This window comes from Salvelinus namaycush, chromosome 7 (assembly GCF_016432855.1).
Source record: "Salvelinus namaycush isolate Seneca chromosome 7, SaNama_1.0, whole genome shotgun sequence".
Lineage (NCBI taxonomy): Eukaryota > Metazoa > Chordata > Actinopteri > Salmoniformes > Salmonidae > Salvelinus > Salvelinus namaycush.
The window spans coordinates 16,308,892-16,330,998 of NC_052313.1; the positions used below are offsets into that span (position 1 = coordinate 16,308,892).

The window sequence follows — 22,107 nt, forward strand, 5'->3', positions numbered from 1 at the left end:
TAAATGACTATTGTAGCTGGAAACTGACTATTTTTAATGGAACATCTACATTATCAGCAACCATCACTCCTGTGTTCCAATGGCACGTTGTGTTAGCTAATCCAAGTTTATCATTTTAAAAGGCTAATTGATTGTTAGAAAACCCTTTTGCAATTATGTTAGCACAGCTGAAAACTGTTGTCCTGATTAAAGAAGCAATACAATTTACCTTTTTCAGACTAGTTGAGTATCTGGAGCATCAGCATTTGTGGGTTCGATTACAGGCTCAAAATGGCTAGAAACAAAGAACTTTCTTCTGAACTCGTCAGTCTATTCTTGTTATGAGAAAAGATGGCTATTCCATGCGAGAAATTGCCAAGAAACTGAAGATCTTGTACAAAGCTGTGTACTACTCCCTTCACAGAACAGCGCAAACTGGCTCTAACCAGAATAGAAAGAGGAGTGGGAGGCCCCGGTGCACAACTGAGCAAGAGGACAAGTACATTAGAGTGTCTAGTTTGAGAAACAGACGCCTCACAAGTCCTCGACTGGCAGCTTCATTAAATAAACTCAGCAAAAAAAGAAACATCCCTTTTTCAGGTCCCTGTCTTTCAAAGATAATTTGTCAAAATTACAAATAACTTCACATATCTTCATTGTAAAGGGTTTAAACACTGTTTCCCATGCTTGTTCAATGAACCATAAACAATTAATAAACATGCACCTGTGGAACGGTCGTTAAGACACTAACAGCTTACAGACGGTAGGCAATTAAGGTCACAGTTATGAAAACTTAGGACACTACAGAGGCCTTTCTACTGACTCTGAAAATGTTAAAATGTTATTTTAATGAACACATTTTTTAAAACTTTTCTTTCAAAAACAAGGACATTTCTAAGTGACCCCGAACTTTTGAACGGTAGTGTATATACTGTATATATTTATTTTTTTGCGGGGGGTTGGGATTGTTTCTGGACAAGCCTTTGTCTCCGACAATGAAATTCATGTATTCTATGGAGGAAAGAACAGCTAGAAGTGAATTGTGAATCCTATAATTAGAAACCATCTCCAACTGGCTAATAGAGATGAATATAATGAGTAGTAGATCTCTCGTGGACACATATTATTCCAACCCACCAGGTTTCCATTTCTCCTTGGTAACGTTAATTATCACGCCCCCCCCCCCCCCTCTGAGAGCTGGCGAGAGTGAATGTGTGGAGCAGTGTGATGGCACATACTGTTTCCCTGACTGAGTGGCAACATCAGCGTTTTGACAGGTTCTGAGGTAGAGGAGCCAACTGGAAGTAGAATACTGAATCCCTTATCTCTGGTAAGGGAAAAGATATATCATATACTATATGAATTATATAATGTATCAAAACACTCTCGTGTGTATTCTGATCATTTGTATAAAACAAAAAAAAATCACATTTTGAGAAATAAGAAAATCAAACTCTAGTGAAACAATATGCTGATTTAATGATTACAATCAAAAAACAGAATCAACATTCACTAGACTAGCAAATGAATGCTGGCCAACTGTAGTGGCCATAATAATAACATTTTAAGAAATACAATATACAAACTTTTCAAGGGGAAGGGAGGGGCAGGGAGGTCAGGTAGAAAAGAGATTACAGGCTTTAAATGAGGAGTAGTAAGGCTAGATATTTCACCACGTTTGGTTTCTCAGAAAAAGGGGAAGTCGGGGGGAGCAAGACGGGTGTACCCTAAGCTGGGATCGATTGTTACTCTTAATGTCGAAGTCTTCGTCTGTCCTTCTGGAAATGAAAAAATAACTTTAGAAAAGAAAAAGAAAAAAGACAGATGTTTCTCGAGGGAGGAAAACAGGTAGTTAGCCACTTCAAGTAGAGGGATTTCCCAGTGTCCAGTGCTGTGGTTGGGGACGGTGTTTGAGGGCCTGGGGGGCCGGGGAAGGAGGGTTACATCAGGGAGCAGGATGTCCTGCCCTGGGGGGCTCCCCCCTCCATCTTCTCCGCCTCCAGGATGGTCCTCTTGAACACCTCCACCGCTGTCTGACTCACCCAGAAAACAGGAAGTCAGAGGGAGGAAATCATATCACAATAACAGGGCTGTGCAGATGGGTGTTTTGTCTGCTCTGTGCTTGCAAATGCTACAATCTAGTGTAAACCAACGTGACATATTAATTGTTATGTAGGATAGGAGGATAGAAAGAAAGTAGGAAATCCAAACATTCTACATGACGAGAGCAATATTTGATACAAACACTATTTTGATATCATCAACACAGTAGCATTGATCAATGGATCTAACATGCCTCTTGTGGTACAATAGGGAAATAGCAACAATTCTGTTGAATGATGCATTGATGCGTCCAGGCCATGTTGGCACCAAATGTTCCTTCCTTTAGATTACTCTTCCAATTTAAATTCAAACTAGACTGTAATTGCCTTGGAACATTCTGTGCCAAGATGGCACCCATTACAATACTAGATGTCAAAACAGAGTTGGCCAAACTATATATCTATCTGGGAGTGGCTGGTGTCATCATCATCATCATCATCACCTGGTTCTCTTTAGCGGAGGACTCCATGAATGCTGCGTTCCATGAGTCAGCCAGCGCTTTGCCTTCTTCACAACTGATTACACTGAGGAGAGGGAAAAACATATCACATTGTCTACAATTAGCTTGTAACAGCAGAACAGCCTATACCCACAGTTCCTGGTTGTACTGAGGGGAACCCAATATCACAGTGAACACCATTTGCATGTAACAACAGTCTATAACCACATGTGGGAGCATTAGCTATAGGAGGGTAAGGAGCTAATGGAGAAACTGATCTGTGGTCACTCTCCCTATACTGTCCCAGGCATTCACTACACCATCTCTCCTCCATGTCTTTTTACACTAGCCTGATCCAAGATTGGTTTGTCCTGTATAGTCAACTCCTACGGTCGCAGCCCAAACAGACCTGGGATCAGATTAGATACTATTGCGATGCTAAGATACCACCCCCCCTGACGGATTCTAACTGCATCGCATGAGTCTTTTTCAGCCGAGCCAAAATCTATAGGCTTTATAGCCTAGTGGCGTATTTGCTGACTGGTGTAACTGTACTACAGCACTCTGCATCCCTAACATTCACTCCTGGGATTTAATAGCCTGGAGTTATTGATTCATCCAAAGGTTCAGCCGGTTCCTCACTTCGCCCCGGCGCAAGCCTTTCCCAGCCCTTGTTTAATGAGGTCTGTCAACACACACACACACACACACACACACACACACACACACACACACACACACACACACACACACACACACACACACACACACACACACACACAAGATAATGCAGTTAGAAGATAAAGGGCGATATACTGTACTGTTTAGCAGTAAACAATACAATGTATATTACATTGTATATATCTAGTCTCTAGTCTATTTCAGGGTAGAATGATAGTTTGGGAGGTATGCTTTACTATGGAGAAGTCATTAGGAGAGACAGAGAAAGAGATACATTGGAAAAAAAATTGAGAGAGAGAAAGAGAAAGGGAAAGAGAGAGAAAGGGGAAGTGATCAGTAATGCCTTGATTACTTTAATTGGCTAATAGAATTCCAGCTGGCCCCAGGGCTACTATGCTCCTGTGTGTCTGTGTTTGTACTCACTCCACACTGAGAAGCATATGAATCCCTTCAACACTCCTTACAGCGTGCACATCATCATAATGGGGCCAGAGTGTGTGCATGCGTGGGTTGATGTGTGCATGTGTATGTGTGTGTGTGGAAGGGATGTCAGAGTAGCTGTCACTACTTCCCACTATGAGCTGGCTGTGCTACATTTCCTGTTTATTCTGGGAATGATAGAGGAGGCAGGAGGAAGGATGGATGAAAAAAAAGGAGGGAGGAAGAACGAGGGAGAGCTATGAGTGAGTGACCCATTTTCAGAAGTGTGTTGAGCAAGCAGAGTGCACTGTACAGGCCTGGTAAGAAATGACACACACAGGGGAAGTGGATCATGTCAGTTAGCAAGCTAACAATGTGCATAATGTGCATGATATCTAACAAGCTGAAAAAAACAACAATCTGGATGATTTTTTTTAACCTAAAAACGGACTTTCTCAAATCATCCTACAGAGGTTCACCAGTTCAGAAAATAGATCTCTATACAAGGTCGGAAAGAGCAGACTAAGGTTTCTAAAGCAAACAAACAAAACAAATAAGGACATGGTCTCTGTTTAAAAATACCACTTTTTGAAGAATAACAGCGGTTCCACACATTCCTCGGACACTCAAAAAATATTTTATTCTGTTATATTCCATTACAATCATAGTATAACATATTTACATTTGTATTTAAAAAAAAAAATGTAACCTTTATTTAACTAGGCAAGTCAGTTAAGAACAAATTCTTATTTACAATGACGGCCTACCCCGGACAATGCTGGGCCAATTGCGCACTGCCCTATGGGACTCCCGATCACAGCAGGTTGTGATACAGCCTGGAATCGAACCAGAGTCTGTAGTGATATATTTGTGTTGAATGTGATCAGGGGAGGGGAATGTAAGTTTGTCTTGTCTGTTTAACCCCCTAGAGTCTATGTCCACACCCGCGAGGACATCTAATTAACATAATCATTAAAAAATCCCCAACAAAATCTGTCTGTTTAAGCTATATATATATTTTTTGCATGGGCTGTGTCTGCATCTGCGCGGGAAGGTGGCTGAGCTACAGCGGTGTTTGCCAGACTATGAGACATCCTGAAAACCAGTCTTCTCACAAAAACATCTGTAGCATCCGAACGGTTTGGCCTAGAAACTATGACCAATCTATGGAAAGATGAGACTCTAACGAACACGTACAGTACATGTCGGTTGTTGCTCTAGGACACCCACAAGCCTCACAAGTCTGAAGATAGTGGAAGTACATATGGATGTAGTTTAGTGCCCAACATATATATTTTTTTATATGGATAAAAAAATGAAATAATAATTTCCTGATCTTTTTTATATCTCTCAGATTTAGGACAGCCACTTAAAAACAAACTTCCTTTTGATTTGTTTTTGACCATCTGTTTTTCCATGTATACATCTATTATTCAATGTGTTTCTATGGGCCAAATTCAATGTTTCATCAAATAATTGTTTTAATTTTGGGGGGGGGGTAACACTTTACTTGACGCCCAGTGTAATAACACATAATGACACGTTCATTACCATGTCATAATGGCATAACAGCTTATATAACTTGTCATAGCCTGCCATAATATGGTCATAACACTGTCATGACCCATATTATTTACTACATATATTGACACATATTAACTGGAATGAATTGCAAAAATCACTGAAGCTGAAGACTCATATCTCCCTCACTAACTTTATGCTCCAGCTGTCAGAGCAGCTCACAGATCACTGTACATAGCCCATCTGTAAATAGCCCATCCAACTACCTCATCCCCATACCGTTATTTATTTTTGCTCCTTTGAACCCCTATTTATTGCCTTACCTCCCTTATCTTACCTCATTTGCACACACTGTATATATACTTTTTTTCTATTGTGTTATTGACTGTATGTTTGTTTATTCCATGTGTAACTCTGTGTTGTTGTTTGTATCGCACTGCTTTGCTTTATCTTGGCCAGGTCGCAGTTGTAAATGAGAACTTGTTCTCAACTGGCCTACCTGGTTAAATAAAGGTGAAAAAAGATATATATATATATATTGAGTTATTTTATGGCTGGTTATGACACCTACATAACAGTGTCAAAACCCACATTTATTCAAATTATTTTTTTCCCTGCCAAGAAGTTTCCTTTCGTTGGAAAGTTTGTTTCTTAAATCCGTTGTTGTTGTAATGAATTATTTACAGTTGTGTTTTTTTCATCATATTTTAAATAACTCATGAAGCATTATGACCATCCTGTGTCACTTTATTTGGACAACAAAAATACACTTTATGTCATTGTCAAGAAGCATTATGACCATCATGATCATATAAGCCAGATAGGCCTGTCACATACATGCCCTTATGTCAGTCATCAGTCACAAAGAGGGTGTCTTGTCCTGCTCCTGAAATCTGGTCCTACATTCATCCCAGTCATCAGCAACAGAGCATTGGGGTATGTAGTTGCATGTCTGACATCAATGACATCGATCATTTACAATTATAATTTAATATGGTCAATTAAAAAAAACATATATTTTTTTATATATAACAAACATACTGTTGAGACGCATGCTATGATGTAATGGAATGTTTTGCCTTGTGTGGTAGGTTTTGTCACCCTTATGTAGGTGTCATAACCAGCCATAAAATAACTACTGTGGTAGGTTTTGTCACCCTTATGTAGGTGTCATAACCAGCCATAAAATAACTACTGTGGTAGGTTTTGTCACCCTTATGTAGGTGTCATAACCAGCCATAAAATAACTACTGTGGTAGGTTTTGTCACCCTTATGTAGGTGTCATAACCAGCCATAAAATAACTACTGTGGTAGGTTTTGTCACCCTTATGTAGGTGTCATAACCAGCCATAAAATAACTACTGTGGTAGGTTTTGTCGATTTTTACACTCCTATGTAGGTGTCATAACCAGCTATACAATAACACAATATATGTCACAACAGGTTAAAATGTATGTCATGACAGTGTTATGATCATATTATAACAGGTTCTGACAAGTTATGTCTGCTGTTATGACATATTATGACATGGTTATGACCTTTTATTTTAAATACCTAAAACGGGCCCTAAAATTCTAAATCAAATAGTTAAATGATCCTTGGTATGACCATCTTAAAACAATTCCATATAGCTTAGTAGAACCCCCCTATTGATTTAATTTGCATGGCGTAGCAAGACGCTCAACCAAATCTACACACCCCTACTCCCACCCGTCACCAGTGCTGGCTGCACAACAGGATGCCGGTAAAAATGGGGTCATATAAACATTGCCCGATTTATTCTTTTTTATACCGTAAATTCTGTCTGAAATAGGTATAACTAACGTCACTCTGACCCAAACACAGAGCAGACCGACCTGACCCTGCAGTCTTTAAAACAGAGTCAGAGCCAAAGACAGCTGAGAGCAGACTGGACCAGTTTCCCAGCCTAGCATCAAGGTCTAAACAGGCCAGTAGTCTAGTCTAAAAGAGACAGGACAGCCAGGGAAATACATTTTTCCCTCCCTGCCAACGATGGCAAGATGTGGGGATTTTATGACAAGGCCTATAAAGCTCCAGCAGATCAAGTCCTAAAGGTTTATTCCAGCCCCCCACCCTCTGTTGAAGCAATATACTTTCTCTCCATTTGGTCCTGTCTGTGAACTAAATGTCTTTGAACAGGTCTCCACGGACTCGTACAAACATAACGACCGCAAGAACATTAAATCCCAGTTAAATCTAATTTAAAGCTGAAAATGGAATAAACTGTCTGGTTCCTCTGGGAAGACTATCGGTGTGTGTGTGTGTGGCATACAGTACCGTTCCATGTGTAGATCTTTCTTGTTTCCGACCAACATGATGGGTACTCTGCAGAAAACAAAAGGAAGTCCTGTTAGTCATATTAATCAGGAAGTGAAACACTAGATATTCAGATTGAAATGTTTCCAGACAGGAGAATAAGGTACTTACTGTACTTTACCAACCATATCCAATAATTTTTCGTGGATAACTTTTATTACTTCAAAACTGCAGCAGAAAACAAAAAAAAGGTAATTCAAACCTTTATTAACAGCCAAAGTAACAAGTGAAAACATTCAACAAAGTCCTAGTGTACTGTAGAAAAGACGAGTATCAACACAACAATCAATTCTCTAAAGAAATCTTCCAAAGGTAAATAGTTAGAAGACTTGAAGACTCTCACTTGAACTTAAATGAATCCTTTATGGGAGAAAAGCTTGACATTGACAAATTTAGCATGGTCCGACGTAGACAATAACCCATGTCACATGGCTGCATTCTCCTATCCCGGCCGCTCCGTGTGTGTGTGTGTGTGTGTGAGTACATTAACGAACATTGCCTAACAAAGACGGTTGCGGTTGACCCATTGCTTGAATCTGTATGATAGGCTACTAAGCAAATCAAATCTTTCCCGAGAAGAACCACCAATGCTGCTGTACTTAACAATGTGCATTTTCCATTGCTTGTTAGTTGCCTTGCCGACATCCAGTTGAGAAAGGTTGTTTCATCTGTGCCATAGGTTGTAATGTAGAGGCCTACTGTATATAATACAGACAGGCCTGATGCATGGTTTGAGACGCAATTTAAATAATGAATGTTGAGCCCCGGGCTGGTCAGTAGAAATGCATAAATCAATGGAGACATTAAGTCAACTTGACAGCATTAACTGGCCAGTGGAAAGTAAAGAGACGTGATGGGATGTGGTTAGGAACAGCTTTCTCCAGGGAAAGTCTCCCTAGGCCCGCTCCCATGGCAACTACCATAGGACCCAGGGGGATTTAGGATTAAACACACTCTCTAGCCTAGACTACAGTATGATGGTCTTACACAGGACAAAGAGTTTGACACAGTATGAATCCTGTTGTCATTTAAGATGTCTGAAGTCTGGAGGCATTACAGGAGAGAAAGTGCAGCTTTGATGCGCTTCTATATTTAAAGGGGAATAACGGGACATTTCGAAAGTGTCTATGTTCCTAAACAACTCTGATTCGCTCAGGGATAGCGAGGTCAAGCTAGCGCGAGAGCTAAGTTACAGGGTTATACAGCCCCCCCACTCACTGATAGAACTTTGTGGAATAACGCAAATCTACAAAAAATATAAACATTCTGTCACAGCTAAAATACAACAGTCGGGAAGTCCAATCGATTGTGAGATATAGCATATACATTTGATGTGATAAATGTGGGTCGCGGGTTCACAGCTGTACCTTTTCTGAGATCTCTGCCAAGCAAAGAATTTTGGAATATATATATTGCGCAATAGGCTACAAGGCTTTTACAAGGTGGGAGTTCATCCTGGTTCAAGTCCCGTGCACGAAACACATCTAACGAGCTGGAGAAATGTACAGTGCATTCGGAAAGTATTCAGACCCCTTCCCTTTTTCCACATTTTGTTACCTTACAGCCTTATTCTAAAATATATTTATATATATTTTCCAACAGGAGAACGACCCTAAGCACACAGCCAAGGCAACGCAGGAGTCGCTTCGGGACAAGTCTCTGAATGTCCTTGAGTGGCCCAGCCAGAGCCCGGACTTGAACGAACATCTCTGGAGGGACCTGAAAATAGCTGTGCAGCGATGTTCCCCACCCAACCTGACAGAGCTTGAGAGGATCTGCAGAGAAGAATGGGAGAAACTCCCCAAATACAGGTGTGCCAAGCTTGTAGTGTCATACCCAAGAAGACTGACTCAAGGCTGTAATCGCTGACAAAGGTGCTTCAACAAAGTACTGAGTAAAGGGTCTGAATACTTATGTAAATGTGGTATTTCTGTTTGTATTTTTAATACATTTGCAAAAATGTCTAGAAACCTGTTTTGCTTTGTCATTATGGGGTATTGTGTGTAAATTGATGAGGAAAAAAACTACGTAATCAATTTTAGAATATGTCTGTAACGTAACAAAATGTGGAAAAAGTAAAGGGGTCTGAATACTTTCTGAATGTACTGTATACTGAAGCAAAGTTTCAACCACATTTCAGATAAGAATATCCGCCTACCTTTGTCATATCAACCATCCATCCAATTAAAATAATTCCATGTGTCCGCCTTTTGTCTTTATAAACTTTCACATAGTCTGTTCCATGGTATGGGGTAATCCAATGAGCAACACTGCAGCTGTTGATTGCAGTGATCATAATTCATCACGTATGCTATATATAATCAATACATTACTTTTTCAAGGAGTAGGGTATTTGATGCAAACATAGGCTATAAGAATACTTTTCCATTTGATCAAATTCTGCCTACATTATAACATTCTCTTGCATGCTAGAGGAAGGCAATTTGGCCTTCGTTTGAAAATGAAGTCCCCTGTATAATTTAGTAAATGATTGTCATTCTTCTACAGATTTGAACATGTAAATGTAGGTTAATAATACTTTGACAGTGAGCATATATCACATTTCAATAGACGCACGCATCAGTGTCTAGGCTGTCTATTATATCTGCAACAAATTATTTCACAACGATATGTTTGCTGTCAGCTGGCTACTGTAGGAAAGTTACAATCTAACTACACACTTGCATACATTTGCCTTATAACCCATATGTGTCATCCTATGAAATTCACACTATGTTGCACACTCCCTAGTCTTTCCCTCTCATTTTAGTAGATACTGTATATTTTGCCGTAATGATCTGATCACGCCATGCAACGAGGGATGTAGCCTACAGTCAGAGAGGGATGATGTTGATTGGCAGGTGAAATTATGTCCAATGAGGTTGCAATGTAAAAGTGGGAGGCGGGATTAGGTTGGCTCCTTTCCTCCTAGCTTGGTAGAGATCTCAGAAACTGTCATATTGTGAACCCGCGACCCAAATTGATCACATATAATGTGCATGCCACATCTCACAATCGATTGGACTTCCTGAATGTAGTATTTTTGCTGTGACAGAACGTTGAGATTATTTGTAGATTTGAGTTATTCCACAAAGTTCTATTTAGAACTACAGTGAGTGGGGGGGCTGTATAACCCTGTGAAGTAGCTCGCGCTCCTGCAGCTCTCGCTCTACCTCGCCCTCCCTAAGTGAGAAAGGTGCACACTGACAAGACAGTCCAGGAGTTAGGAACTAGGACACATTTTCAAAATTTGCCGTTATTCCCCTTTAAATCTGACCAAATCCGATCAAATTTCTACTGCTGCGTCCAGGAGAACTTTTCCACTTTTTCATTCTCATATTAACAGAGAGAGGGGGAAAGAGTGAGAGAAAAGGAACAAGGGAGTAATTGTGTGATGGATGGAGTGAGGCGAGAGAGTTGGATGGAGAGAAATGCCGGTGCGAGGAAGAGAGAATAAATGGTGTGGTTAAGAGAGAGGAGAGAGAGATAGATGTCATTTTATTTAAATCTCCAGCTGATATGGAGGCAAGTTAGCACACACATGCCTGCATGCGCAAACACACAGCTAGAAATGACCATCTCTGATTCACATCCACACCACATTTATTTTAGCTACGCATGAATACCTGTTCTGTACTACAACATACAGGAGCCCTGTTCTATAGAATAGCATACAGACAGACATATAATGCACAGATCAATAATAGCGTCAATGGTTTATTCATGCCTTTTACTAGAGAGAGAAATACTAGATAGATTCAGAGAAACCTTGAGCGGCTAGATCTCTCAGGGATGAATCCACATGGGTTCATTTTGCAGTAACAATGCTTTAGCAGCAGTGTGAAGGAAGGAGAGGGCGAGCGGAGCTACCTACCTTTTATTCGAATTGACAGAATACACCAAAATGTAGCCGTTGATGTCTATGGAGTAGGTCTGTGGGAAAATGGAGTATTCATCCTGCCGAGAGTGGAACATCACAAAGATAAACGTAGATGTTCTATGATAGTAAAAATTGAGGTAAAAAATACAAGACAGTGTAATAATTCCATGCGGAAGCATTCGAAAATAAACAAATTCATGGGACCAGCGCCGTTGATAACTACTAGCGCCGTTGCTAACTAGCAACCCCGTTGTCTTAACCTTGTAATCTTCAACCTAGGTAAAAATGAGGAAATCTAATCTACACCTGGTATTAAAAATAGCTTTTCTGCTATTTACATTAGAGATCACATAATGTAGTGGCCCACTGGCAGTCTGACCACAACATTCTGACATGCGAGTGATCTCTCTACTGGTAAGAAGGACTCACCTGTCCGGCTGTGTCCACCAACTGCAGGAGGTACTCCTGACCATTCACTGTGATCATCTTTGTAAATGCTGAGGAAAGAGAAAGGTAGATAACTAAAGTACTGCACTTGGGAGTTCCTAAATCATTCTACCCATCTACAGTCCTGTCAAGAGACTGTGAAAAACATAGCCTAGAGCACAGTAGCTCATTCATTATCATGATCTTACACACATTTACATTACAACTCGGTTGGGATATAGAATGACTCTTTGGTACTCATGCCAGACAACCATATATTAGGACATCACTCATGTTTGAGATTGAGCTAGAATTAGCAGACAATTAGCAACAAAGAAAAACCTCCTTCATCACAATTAAGGAGGCCATTTCTCTACGTCGCTTTGAGTGAGCTCACCACAAGTCAGTTAGTGAAGCAGAGAGAGGGACAAGTGGGGCAACATTTCATGTGGCGCTGAGATGTCAGAACACAGGAAAGTGATGTATGTAATCGACTAGAATAGGCAGGACTGGGACTGAGACAGATTCTGATTGGGCTGTTACTCTGGGTGACAGTGGAGCTGTGAGTGTGTGTGTTTGTGTGGCAGGTGGGCTGGGGCCTCAAATTAACTGAGGGGGTTTGCTGCAGTGGCTTATTTAAGCACGACACACACACACACACACACACACACACACACACACACACACACACACACACACACACACACACACACACACACACACACACACACACACACACACACACACACACACAGCAGGAAAGCCAGCCAAATCCACATCGCTACTGTAGTATAGTAGAATCATGTTTGTAGCACAATTTATTATGGTAATCGTTCTGCGTTCCTGGGCTTAGAGAATGCAGCAGAGGCAGATCAAGCTTTTCATTCAGAAAAAAATAAGCCCTGGCTGGCTAAAAATAACTGAACGTTCCCTTCACCGGGGGCTGCATGGATGGAAGCTTCCCGAGCCTTAGGCACTGTAGATACAGTAGGCAGGTATACACACACATACACAAATGTAACCTAGGACTTTGTGACGCTACTGTACCATACAATCAATTGTGTTCTCCGTGCTAACAAAGGGAGCAATACCATACCAAAAACGTGTATCATGATCTAGGGCTGTGACGGTCACGAAATTTCATCAGCTGGTGATTGTCAAGCAAATAACTGTCGGTCTCACTGTAATTGACCGTTAATTAACATAAACACATTTAGCATCTCCTGGCTTCCACACATAGCCTACAAGCCATTTTAAAAAGTCTAATAAATCCTAAACCTTCACAATAAATCCGTTATTTATTTTAGACAGGTCTAAAGAAGGATATGAAGAAAATGTAGTCTATTTCAGAAGAACAGAATAGCATACTCTGAGTTGTCCTTATGTTAGTGTAAGGGTGTTTAACTGGCGGCAGAGAAGTCAGACGCAGGAGAGAAATAACTGTTTCCAACGGCGCAGTTTATTTACAAAAAAACCCACCGGAAAACAAAATAATAAAATCAATGAGTAACATAACCCGACCCACACCAGTACAGACGTACACATACACTTACAATAAACAATCACCGACAAGGACATGAGGGGGAACATAAGGTTAAATACACAACATGTAATTGATGGGATTGACCAGGTGTGATGGAAGACAAGACAAAACCAATGGAAAGTGAAAAATGGATCAGTGATGGCTAGAAGGTTGGTGACATCGACCACCGAACACCGTCCGAACAAGGAGAAGGAACAACTTCGGCGGAAGTCGTGAGAGTTAGGTCCCTATCTGCCTATGCCAAATGGATATGGGCTACACTAGTTTTTAACAGACAAGATTTGCTTTTAATTCCGTGGCATTATTTTATAGTATGAAGAATACAATTGAACAAAGCTGAATAAAATATAAATATTTTCTCCAAACGATTTGAGGGAATGCGCACATGCGGCTATTCTGTGTTGAGCGGTTAACAAAGAAATAGGTACTCCTATATGCTTAATTTAGAGTTATAAATGTAACTTTAGTTGTTCTTCAAACATTGGGCTATATGTTTTGATTTTTAATACATTGTAAGGCTGCATGATGCGACTCTAATGATGATTTGTAATAAGTCGATTGAAAGGCAAGATCTCTGCTTTGTTTTTTGCGCAGGCTGCTCACACACCAATAGTCTCTCATTTACAATGCACCCTAAAAAAATCCATGCCTTTTGCGTTCCGGAGTGCTGCATTGTGTCCTTCTCCCTGAGCGTGCTGTGCAATCCGAAGTGTCTCTCACTCACACGCCTCTCCGTCACGTGATCGTGATTTTCCTCACAGGCTACAAGTTAACCTCTAACACCTCCCAAACCCGGATCCGGAAGCACCCCCATCAGTAGAAAAGCTACTAGCATAGCCTAGCATAGCGTCACAAGTAAATACTAGCATCTAAATATCATTAAATCACAAGTCCAAGACACCAGATGAAAGATACACTTCTTGTGAATCCAGCAACCATTTCTGATTTTTAAAATGTTTTACAGGGAAGACACAATATGTAAATCTATTAGCTAACCACGTTAGCAAAAGACACCGTTTTTCTTACTCCACCATTTTTTCACTCCATCAGTAGCTATCACCAATTCGACCAAATAAAGATATAAATAGCCACTAACCAAGAAAAAACTTCATCAGATGACAGTCTAATAACATATTTATTGTATAGCATATGTTTTGTTAGAAAACTGTGCATATTTCAGGTATAAATCATAGTTTACCATTGCAGCCACCATCACAACTCGACTAGAATAACTACAGAGAGCAACGTGTATTACCTAATTACTCATCATAAAACATTTCTTAAAAATACACAGCGTACAGCAATTGAAAGACACAGATCTTGTGAATCCAGACAATATTTCAGATTTTCTAAGTGTTTTACAGCGAAAACACAATATAGCGTTATATTAGCTTAGCACAGTAGCAAACCACACAACAGCATTGATTCCAGCCAAACATAGCGATAACGTATTCACCACCAAAAACTTTAATTTTCACTAACCTTCTCAGAATTCTTCAGATGACAGTCCTGTAACATCATATTACACAATGCATATAGAGTTTGTTTGAAAATGTGCATATTTAGCGGCACAAATCGTGCTTATACAATGAGAAAAGTTGCCAAGCTGCCCAGAAAAATGTCGGGCGCCATCTTGGAGAGTCACCTAGTCTAATCAATAAATAATCATAAACTTGACTAAAAAATACAGGGTGGACAGCAATTGAAAGACAAATTAGTTCTTAATGCAATCGCTGAATTACATTTTTAAAATTAACGTTGCTGCGCAATACAGGGTCCGATAACGCAAGGCTACATTGCAAGTAATGGCGTTTTATGCATTTGACTATTTTCAACAGAACAACGATTTATCAGCATAAATAGTTCTTACTATTAGCTGAGCTTCCATCAGAATCTTGGGCAAGGTGTCCTTTCTCCGGTCTAATCGTCTTTTGGTCGAAAGATGTCCTCTTGTCCTGTCGAAATGGCCACTAACGTTCGGCATGTACCGGAAAAGTGTCCAACTCTTGAAAGTGCGTCACAAAGAAATGCTAGAAAATCGCAATAAACTGATATAAATTGCTATAAGTCGGTTTAAATTAACTACCTTATGATGTCTTTAACAACTATAACGAATAAAAACATAACCGGAGATATAGAACAGGCTAAACCAAAGCTTGGAAGGAGGCCAGTCCGACGTCCATTGTGCGTCAGGCGCACGGTTGAAAAGAAAGGTACTTCCGCTCCAGGATCTTATATAAGGTCCCAGATTGCGCAATCGACTCCATTCAAATTGTCACCACTTACTGACATCTAGAGGAAGGCGTATGCAGTGTTTGTAGCCCCACAGCGTTCACAGGGACTTATAAACTGACCTGGGAACAGGGACCACGATTTCAGAAATCTCACTCCCTGGCAGGAAAAGTGCTGCAGAATGAGTTCTGTTTCACTCAGAGACATAATTCAAACGGTTTTAGAAACTAGAGAGTGTTTTCTATCCAATAGTAATAATAATATGCATATTGTACGAGCAAGAATTGAGTACGAGGCAGTTTAATTTGGGGACCAATTTTTCCAAGATCGAAATAGCACCCCCCATAGGCTCAAGAAGTTTTAAGACAGACACAGCGGGGACGCAACTGCGCGAGTACTTATCCAATTCCGAGGTGCATATTGAAGTTATTGGATGAACTGTCCACATTTACTTTTCGTCAGCCAACAAGATGAGTAGGCCTCACAAACAGCAAAAGCACTAGCCTATGTCAATCTACTATCCCCCATAGTACAAAAGTCGACCTATTCTATTCTGTGCGAGAAATAAATATTCCAAACCATCTGGGAAAGTTGTGGGATGCGATAGATCCCAAATTAATACAACAACTGGCATCAAAAACACTTTTTTAAGCAATGTGGCTGACGCAACAGATCAGAACATTTAGCTTAAAATGTTGATAAACTATTTGGCTATTTCTTCACATTATAAGCACAGCAATGTGCACATGGTAGTAGGCTATAAGCGTGAATGTTCCATTATCAAAAGTGACCACAAATGTAATTATGCATGTAACGCTTTTATTATAAAGGTGCATTTTTATGGTGAAAACGCTCTCCCCCAAATGTGAAACTCACGCGCTGCTTATATATGCCAGTTAGGCTCTACACCTCTTGTAAAGCAGATTCATGTGCTTAATTTTAAGAAGTTATTTGGCCACTTTAGTTGCGATACAAACCTTATTAAAACATATAGGCCTATGGGCTAGGCTTCGTGAGCTGTGCGACTATGATTCGAACAAGTCGCAAAAAAATGCATTGTTTCTAATGCTGGGCGTCATTCACAAGTGATAATATATAATTCAAGTGATAGGATAATATTGTCACCCATCAGACTATTCTTGATTTAATCTTGTCTTTACATATACAGTGGCTTGCGAAAGTATTCACCCCCCTTGGCATTTTTCCTATTTTATTGCCTTACAACCTGGAATTAAAATAGATTTTTTGGGGGGGTTTGTATCATTTGATTTACACAACATGCCTACCACATTGAAGATGCAACATATTTTTTCTTGTGAAACAAACAAAAAATAAAACAAAAAAACAGAAAACTTGAGCGTGCATAACTATTCACCCCCCCAAAGACAATACTATGTAGCGCCACCCTTTGCAGCAATTACAGCTGCAAGTCTCTTGGGATACGTCTCTATAAGCTTGGCACATCTAGCCACTGGGATTTTTGCCCATTCTTCAAGGCAAAACTTCTCCAGCTCTTTCAAGTTGGATGGGTTCCGCTGGTGTACAGCAATCTTTAAGTCATACCACAGATTCTCAATTGGACTGAGGTCTGGGCTTTGACTAGGCCATTCCAAGACATTTAAATGTTTCCCCTTAAACCACTCTGTCAGAGCTACTAGGAGTACTGGGTGGATGGAGTCAAGCGCAGAGAGCAGGTTTAAGGAACGTGGATTTATTTTCCAATATACAGGGAAAACGATCATGCCCTAAAACACACGGGCGCATGAAAAGATGAGTCCAGAACACCGGACTAAACTGTTCCGAGAAAATAACAAAATCCACTTCACAATCCAACACCAACATAACAGAAAACAAGCCCGCACAACAGCCAGCGGGCTACCTACCCCTAAATAGCCTACCCACCAAACTAAACTCAAAACAGGTGCACCCAATCAGCCCAAACAAACAGAAACAAAAAGAAAAGAATCGATGGCAGCTAGTAGGCCGGTGACGACGACCGCCGAGCGCCGCCCGAACAGGAAGAGGCACCATCCTCGGCGGGATTCGTGACAGTACCCCCCCTCTGACGCGCGGCTCCCGCAGCGCGCCGACCCCGGCCTCGAGGACGACCCGGAGGGCGAGGCGCAGGACAATCCGGGTGGCGACGGTGGAAATCAGCCAAGAGGGAAGGATCTAAAATGTCTCTCCCCGGTACCCAGCACCTCTCCTCCGGACCGTACCCCTCCCAGTCAACGAGGTACTGCAGGCCCCTCACCCGGCGTCTCGAGTCCAGAATAGCTCGTACAGCGTACGCCGGGGACCCCTCGATATCCAGAGGGGGCGGAGGGACCTCCGGTACCTCACCTTCCTGAAGGGGACCAGCTACCACCGGCCTGAGGAGAGACACATGAAACGAGGGGTTAATACGATAGTAAGAAGGGAGTTGTAATCTATAACACACCTCGTTTATCCTCCTCAGGACTTTAAATGGCCCCACACACTGCGGCCCCAGCTTCCGGCAGGGCAGGCGGAGGGGCAGGTTTCGGGTCGAGAGCCAGACCCTGTCCCCTGGTGCGAACACAGGGGCCTCACTGCGGTGGCGGTCAGCGCTCTTCTTCTGCCGCTCACTGGCCTGCCTGAGAGAGGCCTGGACTGCCCGCCAGGTCTCTCTAGAGCGCTGTACCCACTCCTCCACCGCAGGAGCTTCGGTCTGGCTCTGATGCCACGGAGCCAGGACCGGCTGGTACCCCAATACACATTCAAATGGCGACATGTTTGTTGAGGAGTGGCGGAGTGAGTTCTGGGCCAACTCTGCCCACGGGACGTACCTTGCCCATTCTCCAGGCCGGTCCTGGCAATACGACCTCAGAAACCTACCCACTTCCTGGTTCACTCTTTCCACCTGCCCATTACTTTTGGGGTGATACCCAGAGGTAAGGCTGACCGAGACCCCCAGACGCTCCATAAACGCCCTCCATACCCGGGACGTGAACTGGGGACCTCGATCAGATACGATGTCCTCCGGCACCCCGTAGTGCCGGAAGACGTGGGTAAATAGAGCCTCCGCAGTCTGTAGGGCCGTAGGGAGACCAGGCAATGGAAGGAGACGACAGGACTTAGAAAACCGATCCACAACGACCAAAACGGTAGTGTTCCCCTGAGACGGGGGAAGATCCGTCAGGAAATCTACCGATAAATGAGACCATGGCCGTTGTGGAACCGGGAGGGGTTGTAACTTCCCTCTCGGCAGGTGCCTAGGAGCCTTACTCTGTGCGCATACCGAGCAGGAAGAGACATAGAGTCTCACGTCCTTAGCCAAGGTGGGCCACCAGTATTTCCTCCTAAGACCCCGCACTGTCCTCTCAATCCCCGGATGACCCGAAGAAGGTAGTGTATGAGCCCACCGAATCAAACGATCACGAACACCAAGCGGTACGTACCTAAGGCCAGTTGGACACTGGGATGGCACAGGTTCTACCCTTAACGCCCGCTCGATGTCCGCGTCCACCTCCCATACCACCGGGGCCACCAGACACGAGGCTGGAAGGATGGGAGTCGGATCGATGGGCCGGTCATCCGTGTCATAGAGACGAGACAGCGCGTCGGCCTTAGTGTTGAGGGAACCTGGTCGGTAAGAGATCGTAAATCTAAAACGAGTAAAGAACATGGCCCACCTAGCTTGACGCGGATTCAGTCTCTTCGCCTCTCGGATATACTCCAGATTGCGGTGGTCAGTCCAGATGAGAAAAGGGTATTTTGCCCCCTCAAGCCAGTGTCTCCACACCTTCAGGGCTTTTACCATAGCTAGTAACTCCCGGTCCCCCACATCATAGTTCCGCTCCGCCGGCTCCAGCTTCTTAGAAAAGAAAGCACAGGGACGGAGCTTCGGTGGCGTGCCCGAGCGCTGTGATAGCACGGCTCCAACACCAGCCTCGGACGCATCCACCTCCACTATGAACGCTAACGAAGGGTCCGGATGCGCCAACACGGGAGCCTCAGTAAACCTTGCCTTCAACTGGTTGAAGGCTCCATCTGCCTCGGCCGACCACCGTAGACGCACCGGCCCCCCCTTCAGCAGTGAGGTAATGGGTGCCGCCACTTGGCCAAAACCCCGGATAAACCTCCGGTAGTAATTGGCAAACCCTAAAAACCGCTGCACCTCCTTTACCGTGGTTGGAGTCGGCCAATTACGCACGGCGTTAACGCGGTCACACTCCATCATCACCCCCGAGGTGGAAATGCGATAACCCAGGAAGGAAACGGCTGGTTTGGAGAACACACATTTCTCAGCCTTGACGTACAGGTCATGCTCCAGCAGTCGCCCAAGCACCCTGCGCACCAGGGAGACATGCGCGGCGCGTGTGGCAGAATAGATCAAGATGTCATCAATATATACTACCACACCCTGCCCCTGCAAGTCCCTGAGAATCTCATCTACAAAGGATTGGAAAACGGCTGGAGCATTCTTCAACCCATACGGCATGACGAGGTACTCATAGTGGCCTGATGTGGTACTAAACGCTGTTTTCCACTCGTCTCCTCCCCGAATACGCACCAGATTATACGCGCTCCTGAGGTCCAGTTTTGTGAAAAAACGCGCTCCGTGGAATGATTCCATCGCCGTAGCGATGAGAGGTAGTGGATAACTAAATCCCACTGTGATTGAATTTAGACCTCGATAATCAATGCACGGACGCAGTCCTCCCTCCTTTTTTCTCACAAAAAAGAAACTCGAGGAGGCGGGTGACATGGAGGGCCGAATGAACCCTTGTCCCAGAGCTTCCGTGACATATGTCTCCATAGCCAACGTCTCCTCCTGTGACAATGGGTACACGTGACTCCTGGGAAGTGCAGCGTTCTCCTGGAGGTTTATCACGCAATCCCACCGTCGATGAGGTGGTAATTTAGTCGCTTCCTTCTTACTAAAAGCGATAGCCAAATCGGCATATTCGGGGGGAATGCGCACAGTGGAAACCTGGTCTGGACTCTCCACCGATGTGGCACCGATGGAAACTCCCACACACCTACCTGAACACTCATCTGACCACCCCTGAAGAGCTCCCTGTCGCCAGGCCGAGGAGTATTCCGCCTGCCATCCCGACTCCCAGATGGACTCCTCCAGCACCGGTCCGAAGTGTGTCCTCTCCGGCCACAGTAGGTGCAAGAAGAGCCACCTCCTCCGGTCCCCCTAGATGCAGCTCCTCCCAACTCCATCGGAGTTGGAGCGGGAGGGCTGGCAGGTGGAATGGACAGGACCCCCTCTGAACGCCCGCGGGCAGCTAGCAAGTTATCCAGTCGGATCGACATGTCGATCAGTTCATCGAGAGATAGTGTGGTGTCCCGACAAGCTAGCTCCCGACGGACGTCCTCCCGGAGGCTACAACGGTAATGGTCTATTAAGGCCCTGTCATTCCACCCCGCACCAGCAGCTAAGGTCCGGAACTCTAAAGCGAACTCCTGGGCGCTCCTCGTCTCCTGTCTAAGGTGGAACAGACGCTCACCCGCCGCTCGGCCCTCTGGTGGGTGGTCGAACACAGCCCGAAACCGGCGGGTGAACTCTGCGTAATGGTCCCGAGCCGAGTCTGGGCTGTTCCAGACTGCGTTGGCCCAGTCCAGGGCCCTCCCCGACAAACAGGAGACAAGGAGGCTTACACTCTCCTCCCCCGAGGGAGTCGGACGCACGGTAGCCAGGTAAAGCTCAAGCTGGAGCAGAAATCCCTGGCAACCAGCCGCTGCTCCATCGTACACCCTCGGGGGGGTGAGACGCAATGAGCTGGTCCCAGCCGATGACCCTGTGGGAGTGGGTTGTGTCGTCTGCAGGGGAGCTGTAGGGGGCGTCGGGAGACCACTCCTCTCCCATCGTTCCATCCTCTCCATCATCTGGTCCATCGCTGACCCGATACGATGAAGTACAGCTGTATGATGATGGACACGCTCCTCCATAGTTGGGAGAGGGGTGGTCGCTGCTCCTGCTGACTCCATAAGTAGGGTGCGGGCTTCTGTCAGAGCTACTAGGAGTACTGGGTGGATGGAGTCAAGCGCAGAGAGCAGGTTTAAGGAACGTGGATTTATTTTCCAATATACAGGGAAAACGATCATGCCCTAAAACACACGGGCGCATGAAAAGATGAGTCCAGAACACCGGACTAAACTGTTCCGAGAAAATAACAAAATCCACTTCACAATCCAACACCAACATAACAGAAAACAAGCCCGCACAACAGCCAGCGGGCTACCTACCCCTAAATAGCCTACCCACCAAACTAAACTCAAAACAGGTGCACCCAATCAGCCCAAACAAACAGAAACAAAAAGAAAAGAATCGATGGTAGCTAGTAGGCCGGTGACGACGACCGCCGAGCGCCGCCCGAACAGGAAGAGGCACCATCCTCGGCGGGATTCGTGACACACTCGAGTGTTGCTTTAGCAGTATGCTTTGGGTTATTGTCCTGCTGGAAGGTGAACCTCCTTTCCAGTCTCAAATCTCTGGAAGACTGAAACAGGTTTCTCTCAAGAATTTCCCTGTATTTAGCGGCATCAATCATTCCTTCAATCCTGACCAGTTT

General features: G+C 43.7%; 1 protein-coding gene across 1 annotated transcript in view; it reads right to left on the minus strand.

Annotated features, from left to right (window-relative positions):
- Nucleotides 1–1,438: 1,438 nt before the first annotated feature.
- Nucleotides 1,439–22,107, minus strand: part of LOC120050354 (GTP-binding protein Rheb-like) — a 42,732-nt gene continuing 22,063 nt past the window's right edge. Inside the window, exons 3-8 of the mRNA XM_038996939.1 lie at nt 11,791–11,858; nt 11,356–11,438; nt 7,593–7,649; nt 7,443–7,490; nt 2,525–2,606; nt 1,439–2,012 (exon numbers count right to left, since the gene is read on the minus strand). Coding sequence (XP_038852867.1) covers nt 1,920–2,012; nt 2,525–2,606; nt 7,443–7,490; nt 7,593–7,649; nt 11,356–11,438; nt 11,791–11,858 — 431 coding nt within the window. The 3' untranslated portion in view covers nt 1,439–1,919. The remainder of the gene's footprint in view (nt 2,013–2,524; nt 2,607–7,442; nt 7,491–7,592; nt 7,650–11,355; nt 11,439–11,790; nt 11,859–22,107) is intronic.